Source organism: Nuphar pumila, chromosome 11, assembly GCF_984573655.1.
Source record: "Nuphar pumila chromosome 11, dmNupPumi1.hap1.1, whole genome shotgun sequence".
NCBI lineage: Eukaryota > Viridiplantae > Streptophyta > Magnoliopsida > Nymphaeales > Nymphaeaceae > Nuphar > Nuphar pumila.
The window spans coordinates 2157615-2166106 of record NC_143259.1 but is presented as its reverse complement, the minus strand read 5'-3'; the positions used below and the strand labels follow the sequence as shown (position 1 = coordinate 2166106).

Sequence of the window (8492 nt, the reverse complement as noted above, 5' to 3'; positions counted from 1 at the left end):
GGCCGTATATCAGATAAAATCCGATTCATTGGCATCCATTAGCATAGTGATTATACTGATTAGTGACAAAAGTTTAAAACCGCGTCCAATTATTCTGAGAAACCGATTTTTTTTATTTTTTATCGTGTTGTTATTGGCAAAATATCAGCAAAATAAATAAATTAAAAAAATGAACGCATGTTTGTGTCTTCCTATGAAAAAATAAAAATAAAAAGTAAATACAAATAAGGTGACATATTTCCCGTTAAATAGCTGGTACAACGGAAAATACCACGATAAATTAGTGACATATCGCAATGTTTCAGATGTTTCAAGCGGTGATCAAGACGCTGCACTTTGGTGATATTTTCAAAATATCGCCTATATCTTTTGCGTTAATAATAGGGGCATTTTAGCGATTTTGAAACCTGCAAGGACCCTTTTTATAAATACGAACGTACCCCTAAAATCCGTAATAAGAAATGCCCTAGATCGAACGGTTCTCGTTTTTCGCATCAGACGCTTAAACCCTCAGCCTCAGTCTCCTCGTCGTTCTCTCTCTCCTCGAACTAGAAGCCGTCAACCATGGTGAGAAAAACATCCTAAAACCCTAGAAATTAGTTTTTCCTCCAATTTTCTATTTGGGTTTTCGTTATTTTCCTCGCCCATTTTGTTATCAGAGAGCAGATCTACCGCCATTAATTTCCCGTATTAATTATTTATTTTTTCGTTTTTTAGCCTTTCAAACGGTATGTGGAGATCGGGAGGGTGGCGATGATAAATTACGGGAAGGAGTACGGCAGGCTCGTCGTCATCGTCGATGTCATCGACCAGAATCGGGTAATTTTTTTTGTTTTTTTATCCTATCGATTTTTGGTGTCTTTATCCTTTTTTTGGTGTTTCTCTAAGATTGTCCTCTTTTATCTTCATCAGCTTTTGTTGAGCTTTTATTTTTTACTTTTAGATTTTTTTCCATTGTTTTCCTATTTCTGTTGTTGTTTAGTAGTTTTAGCGAATCTTAAGAAGATGCGTTCACGTTTAGTGGTTAGGATACACTTCTGTTGATTGATAGACGGATGAAATTTTAGGGTTTTACATTATCTTTCTATTCTGTTATATGCAGAGAACCATGTGATAGTTTGTTTGTGAAAACGAGTCTGTAGAAGATGAATCTATATGGCATGAATAGTTGGGTTTTGGTTGATATTGAAAAAAAGGTTAAAGTCGGTTTGTTGATCTTCTGACAATTGGTTTGCGAAAAAATGCATTGCCATTGTTCTGGTCCCTGTTTAGCCATTCTTATCCTAAAGACTTACCAGACTTAAATTATGTTGACACCATAAGAAGCATATGTGCCTTCCATATGATAACAAGATTACAAATTCCTATCCACCTTTTTCTTTAATGTTTTACTTATTGTTGTTCTCTATCTTTAAATATTTGTTCTTCATGTTGTGGCCAAGTTTTGCACAAGTTCCATGTTTTCGGTAATAATTGAACAGAAGGTGGATGTTTTGGCTCGTTCTGAAATTTCGGGGCTTGTTCATTTAGATTGAAATCAGTGAGAGGTTCAGGCTGTGAGCTGGGCTCCTCTCCTGCTCGTGCACAGCAACAGCAATAACAACAAGTGGCAAAATCAGAGGATTTTCCAGAAAAGGAGTGTGTTAAGATTATAAGAACTCGTAAAATTAGAATGAAAAATGGTAGAGTGTGAGTGTGAAAGAGAATATGCATCAGTAGTTTAGCATAAAATGAAAGAACGATGTTAACAAGAAATGCATGTATTTTGGGATACTGTGCTAGTTTCACTAGAATCTCATTATGTCATCTTGGATAATCTGTTTATATTAGCTTTCTTTTTCCTCCCAGTCTCCCACATATTTCTCATCCTTCTGTTCTCCATTGCTGGACAGGCTCTTGTTGATGCACCTGATATGGTGAGGAGCCAGATGAATTTCAAGAGACTTGCCTTGACTGATATCAAAGTTGACATCCCGAGGATCCCCAAAAAGAAGTCCTTGATTGCAGCAATGGAGACTGCAGGTATAAAGTTAAATGTTGTTGTGATGCTCCATATTATAACCACGGCCTTTTCTCAATGTAATTTGACATTGGATTAGTGCAGCTTGGGTCTATTTAATGTTTTAATTCCTTCCTCAGTGATGGGGCTTGTCACCCTATCCTCAAGTTGGATTTGATTTTTATGTGATATTAAGTCACCCTTTCTTATTTTGCTGTGTCTTATAATACAATGCATATGGATCACAGATGTCAAAAACAAGTGGGAGAACAGCTCATGGGGTAGGAAGTTAATTGTGCAGAAAAGGAGAGCTTCGCTCAATGATTTTGACAGGTTCAAGGTTATGTTGGCAAAGATCAAGGTTTGTTGATCCACGTTTCTCATTATCTAATTCATTTTAGATATCTGCTTTTGCTGTGACTTCAGAGCTATTGCTGCCATGCACGCTGCCTTTGCTTATATGGACTTGCATTTTTTCTAATTTTTTGGGGTCTTTTGTGTGCAGAGGGCTAGCTTTATCAGGCAGGAACTATCAAAGTTGCAAAAGGAGAGTGGGGCGTGAAAAGGGATGCATATCAATTTTTGATTTCTTGGTTCTTTTTTAGTTCATAGGGAATGATTATGGAGAGCTGGACTTGTTATTTGTTGTGTTTTTGCTTCAAATTGAGTATTAGGGTGCTTAGCAGTAAAATAAATGGATGATTATCTCTCTATATTTCGGTCTGCCACTAATTCAATTCTAGAAACTTTTGTCTAACAATGCTTTTATAGTAATGAATCTACAAGACTCGTTTCAGATATAAATTGGGCATGTGGTATAGCTCACTATGTCATCATTTTGTATTTGTGCATAAACTGCAGAGTTACCAGAAGCTTCTTAGATAGGTGGGAAGTCCGCTTCCCGGAAACTCTTTTGGAAGCGTGATACTTGTTTCCAAAACTTGATGAGAATCTCGATTCTTCCACGCTTCTCCTATGCTTTCCACATGCTTCATCTATTTTTCTTATATGTTTTTTCACTGTACTTTTCATGTTTTTTATGTGTCATCATTTTTAGATTTTGTTAAAAATTAATTCTTATACTAAAAAATCATGAAATTTAAGAATAGTCATATTTATTTTAGTTTTTATTTGTGTTTCATTTCTATTCCAATTTAATTCTTATATTGCCTTTTTTATTCCTCACTTCCCACTTTCTATATAGATTAAAATGCATTGTTTCTGGCTTCCGCTTCTCGTGTCGTTTCTCGCCTCTGCTTCCTAGTCTGGCAACCTTGACATAAAGTATGTTACCTTACATCGACTACAGAGATTGTTGCATGTTAAACAAGCGAACATGTCGAGATAAATTTGCACAAAAATACAGTAGTGGTGGGATAGGAAAATGGAAACTGATAGATTGATTCATTGCAAGGTTCTGACCTTTGGAGGATCCTGCTCCTGCTGACTCGAGTCTCCAGTCCTTGTGGCGTCCCATACTTTTCTTGTGAGTTGTGTTTGTTAATTGACCTAGGTCTATGTTTATGGTCGCTCATTTGATGGTATCCTATTCTTGTGTTGTGTCATGCTTTTAGACTTCACGCAGTGCTGCTGTATATGCCTCTGTATTTGGGTAACCATATATCCAATATAGGATGAACACAGTAGCATGGGGGCAAGGATGATCTCAACCATGTGTGTTCCGTGCTTCATCGTTGCACTGCTGTGGATAACATTCGGGAGAATATATCAACCATGAACCTCTTTTTTCAACAGTTTAATAGGCTAAAGAAGGCAGAGCGTTCTCTATTGTGAATGCAAAGTGGTTTGTCTCACAAATGACTTGAGGCCCCATCTGAATATGAAGAATTAACATCCTAAGTTTATTTCCTTTTGAACAAGGTTGAAGCTGGGTGCACTCCCGGGTGGACAGGTGGGACCTCAAGGGTTTTACCAACTGGAGGCCGGCCAATGTGCCGTAGGTGATAGGTTTCTTTTTCCCTTGGCTATCCAAAAAAAGAGGCCTAACTACTCTTGGCGATGACAGTTGATTTGTCCAAACAAAAATTTGTGTTTTGAAATCACCATCCATCACTTCAATCACCACCATTCATTGTAAAATGATGACATCATCACTTTTGATGGACTCCACTTCCTGCACAATGAATGGTGGTGATTGAAATGTTGGAAGGTGGTGATTTCAAAACACAAAAAAAATCTGTTTTGTCAAATTACTTTATCCGTCCTCCTGGCTGGCTGAGTCCTAACCATTTGTTTTTCACAGCTGAAGTGAAACAAAAAGAGTTAGGAAGACATCTTCTAGGCTAGAATCTTATGTGTTTGATGAGAAAGTAGCTGATCCTTAGTCCAGGGTGGTTTTCTGAATCTCATTACTTGCTTGACACAAAATAGCAAAACAAAAATAAAGTATTGGATGGTTTGATCTCTAATGGAAATTTAGTTTGGGCGCAACCATGTATGAGTTGAGAGGTCTGACTGTTCTCAAGACCTGAGGCACTTGATCTTATTCTTTTTGTCAAATGTAATTGGATCCTAGACAGATCTGGGTGTCATGGAAACCTGGATTAAACAATAGTGGAAACGGATCGTGTCCATATTCCCTTCCAGCCCAACCTTAGGATTTGATCAATAGATTATTTGTCCATGGAGGAACGCAATGTAATGAAACTAGTGTACAATCTTAAGCTCTGTTTGGATGGGAGTTTATGCATTTGGTAGATACAGGGTCAAACTACCTTAGTGGTGGGTGTTTGGAAACTGCTAGCTGGGATGGAAGTTTATGCATTTGCTAGCAGAAGTGAGACTGTTACCCTTTTATATTTGCACTAATTAGTGGATTTGACAGCTACCATTTTTTCAAATGCATAAACTCCTTCAAACTACCAGTTTCCAAACAGGGCCTAAAGCACGTTGACTCAAAGTCCACGCTTTAAATTTTGAAGGGCATGACCATAATGTTTCTGCCTTGGTGCATCAGTATGTACTAGGTTCCAACCACTAGTGACCTTGGTGGCATCTCTAGCCATGTTGCAATCAGGCCAATATTGATTACGCCTATTAAATAACTCTTTTCAATTTCTCACTCTGAGGGTGTCTGTAAAACTTGATCCCCTTTTCTCATACCCAGTTTTGTTCCATCTGTTCAGAGAAAAAAAAGTGTTTTTTTCATAAAATTGACCAACTTTCAACTAGTACAAAAATAAATACCTTTTTACCCTTCAAGAATTACAATATACTCTTTGGTCTTACACGCCAATCTGAGTTTGTGAGGCCAATGAATTATGTGGGTTTTGATTATAGATCCTCAACTCTTTTTTTTCTTTTAATTTTCTGTCATTTATTTATCATTAAAGTGTATTGATATTAGACCACCATCGTCTACATGCAACAACAAATTGGTTCACCTTATCCAAAGAGAGTTTGAAGCTTGAAGGAGAACGAAAAAGTGCTTAATGAATCTTTGAATTATATTTGATATTTCTAAATTTAATGCCAAAACTGTCTATGAACTTTTTAATTAACCATAAAGTTTAGGAGCCCTTTTGAAAACTGAAAACCCAGGTGCATTTTTGAATTATGCTGAAAACTTAGGGTTCCATTCTGGAAATTACTCAAGAAAATATCTACATAAAAATCTCTATGGACAGACAGCCAAATCAAATGGGCGTTTAGCTTCTCCGGTGGCGCTGTAATCCAAAGGAGTTTGACATAGAACTCCAAAAACAAGAGAGGATGAGCAGCCTGACTTTGCATTTGTACCAAAATTCAAAAATGTTGTTTAAAAAAGAGCCCATCAATGCCACAGTTTAGTGGCCTTGAAGGACTTGCGAGTAGGTGCACCAACTCGAGACACCTTCCAATGCAACATGATGGTACACAATTCAAGATAACCGCAAACAAACCCATGTCAAAAGACCCCAATTGTTGAAGAGGAATCCAAGGCCATATTTAGCAAAAATTATCCACCCATCTGAATATGCCTAGCGATTTCACTCAGGCAAGCATATATCTCTTCGGTTTTGGGGTGTGATTTATCTCTAACAATGAATTCATTGACAATGCCATTCACCTCAATCAAACTGCAACCAGGGGTTTTCTCTATTCCTCTATCCTTCATCATCTTCCTTGCCTCGGTTGCTTTGTCCAACATGTTGGCTTCCACATACAAGTTAGCCAGCAAGACGTAGATTCCACAATCATCAGGGTCCAACTCAAGCAGTCTACTAGCAGCGAGCTCGCCCATCTCAACGTTCCCATGAGCCTTACATGCGAAAAAAAAAGCTCCCCAGACCACAGCATCTGCCGTGGTAGGCATTCGCTGTATCAACTCAAGGGCTTCACCCAACAGCCCAGCTCTTCCTAGCAGGTCTACCATGCAAGCGTAATGCTTCGATTTCGGTACAAGATTAAACCTCAAGGTCATCTGAGAGAAATAAAATTGACCCTGGTCGACCAAGCCATTGTGGCAACAAGCACTCAAGACCCCAAGGAAGGTAACATCATCCGGAAGAAATCCTCGATCGATCATTTCCAGAAAGAGGGATATGGCATCTTGTCCGTGTCCATGGCTAGCTAGACCAGTTATCATTGCTGTCCATGTCAAGGCATTTTTCTCAGGGATTTCATGGAAAACTCGCAAAGATCTTTTTATGTTGCCGCACTTGGCGTACATGTCGACCAAAGCAGTCCCAAGCTCAACTGTGTAACATATTTTGTGTTTGTCAATGTAGTGATGAACCCATTGGCCTATGTCTAGAGCTCCCGACTGTGCACATGATGAGAGCAAAATAGACATGGTGACTTCATTAGGCCTAACAGGTGCTGACTGCATTTCATGGAATAGAGATAGAGCCTCCTTAGGGCACTTGCACTGAACATAGCCGGCAAGCATCGCATTCCACGGCACGATATCTGTCTCAGGCATTTCATCAAATACTCGACGTGCCTCAGACAACAAACCATACTTACTATATCCGACGACCATCGTCGTCCAGGAAACAACTGTCCTAATAGGCATTTCATCAAACAATTTCTGCGCAGCTTCCAAACATCCACATTTAACATACATATCAATCAATGCATTACAGAGCTTCGTCGTCGGTTTGATCCCCTTCCGAATTATGAAGACATGAACCCAATTCCCAACGTCCAATCTTCCTATCTGCGCACATGCAGAAGCCACACCGATCATCGTAACAACGTCCGGCTCAACATCCACTGCCTCCATTCCTCTGAACAACCCAAGAGCCTCTTTTGGCTGTCCGCACTGAATGTACCCATTGATCATAGAGTTCCACGAGACTAAATCTCGTAGAGGCATTTCAACAAACAGTTTGCGAGCGTTCTCTAATTTCCCGCAAGCACAGCTAACATGAATCAAAGCATTCTGTACATACACATCCAAATCGAAACCCAACTTCAGAACATGCCCATGCACCTCTTCCCCAATGCTACCCACGAACCGAAACCTTCCGCAAGCCTTAAGAACGAACGGGAAAGTATAATTATCCGGCCGAATGTTGTCCATTAAAAGCATCCGCTTGTACAATAAAACCGCTAGTTCCGGATCATCATTATTGGAAAACCCTCGGATTGCAGCGTTCCAGACCGCGCTACCCGAGCTCTCGATTTTGTTCAAGATAGTGAGACAGTAGTCGAAGCCGCCGGGCAATTGCGATGCGGCGAAGAAAGCTATCATGTGACTTGCTGCGAACCCATCTCGGATCGAGCCGGTTGTGATCAACTGAGCCTGGATTTGCTTCAAATGGCTCATGGTGGTGCAGTTCTCTAGAACGCCAAGCACAGGATGGGTCTGGATGGAGCTGCATTTCGCATTCCATGCGGGCTTCTGATGGAGGTGAAGGGAACGCGCTTGAAGAAGAGAAGACAACGATCCGGGTGGCGATTTGATTGTCACCGTTTGGTTAAGAAAGAAACGGATCATGTGAGGTTTTAGGCGCCGAGTATGTTATGGAATTTAGCAAGCGGTTTCTTTTCTAATAACAAAATGAAGTGGTGAAATACCCTTGGGAAAGTTTTGACACCGAACACGGGTTTTCCCTTTGACCGTGGCAGTGCCTTTTCATGGGAAAGGGGATGCCCTTCGAAAAAGCACCGGGGCGTGCACTTTTCCCCGAAAGGGCTTTCTCCACCCTCCCACATACGAAACGGCTTCTTCTGAGGGAAAAAGTGGAGCCCGGGACTGTGCTAGTGCCACATTGATGCATCCATGGAGGCTAGAAAGATCTTGGTTGTCTATATTTTTTTATGACGAGGAATCCTCTCTGAGAGCCACGTCACTTAACGGACCTGCCCCCCAGCAAGGCAAACCCTGGGTGGAGCCCACGATAACCCTGCCTTATGTAACCCACGTTCCAAAGCTATGGATAAACCCGTGCGCCAGCAGGGTTTGATCAAGCAGCTTCATCTCAATGCCTTTGTAAACCATCCCGCTGGCCATGTGGGCGAACCCCATGGTGGTGTTCTTGGTTGT

General features: G+C 40.4%; 2 protein-coding genes across 2 annotated transcripts; one reads left to right on the top strand and one right to left on the bottom strand.

Moving 5' to 3' along the window:
* The first annotated feature begins 518 nt into the window (after positions 1–518).
* On the top strand, positions 519–2796 carry LOC149821600 (large ribosomal subunit protein eL14z-like). The gene is made up of 5 exons (XM_089980818.1): positions 519–567; positions 718–819; positions 1893–2022; positions 2248–2360; positions 2505–2796. The coding sequence occupies exons 1-5, from the start codon at positions 565–567 to the stop codon at positions 2559–2561; spliced, it is 405 nt and encodes a 134-aa protein (XP_089836944.1). The 5' UTR covers positions 519–564; the 3' UTR covers positions 2562–2796.
* Positions 2797–5361: 2565 nt separating this feature from the next.
* On the bottom strand, positions 5362–7904 carry SLO1 (SLOW GROWTH 1). Its single transcript, XM_089981142.1, has one exon. It carries the CDS (start codon positions 7770–7772, stop codon positions 5958–5960), a length of 1815 nt encoding a protein of 604 aa, XP_089837268.1. The 5' UTR covers positions 7773–7904; the 3' UTR covers positions 5362–5957.
* Positions 7905–8492: the final 588 nt, after the last annotated feature.

What these genes read in the sequence shown, in the direction of transcription:
- SLO1 (XM_089981142.1), bottom strand. Translation starts at nt 7,772, where the DNA reads ATGAGCCATTTGAAGCAAATCCAGGCTCAGTTGATCACAACCGGCTCG.
- LOC149821600 (XM_089980818.1), top strand. An exon ending in TGCAGCAATGGAGACTGCAG is followed by an intron (nt 2,023 to 2,247) that starts GTATAAAGTTAA and finishes TATGGATCACAG; the next exon opens with ATGTCAAAAACAAGTGGGAG. An exon ending in TTATGTTGGCAAAGATCAAG is followed by an intron (nt 2,361 to 2,504) that starts GTTTGTTGATCC and finishes TTTTGTGTGCAG; the next exon opens with AGGGCTAGCTTTATCAGGCA.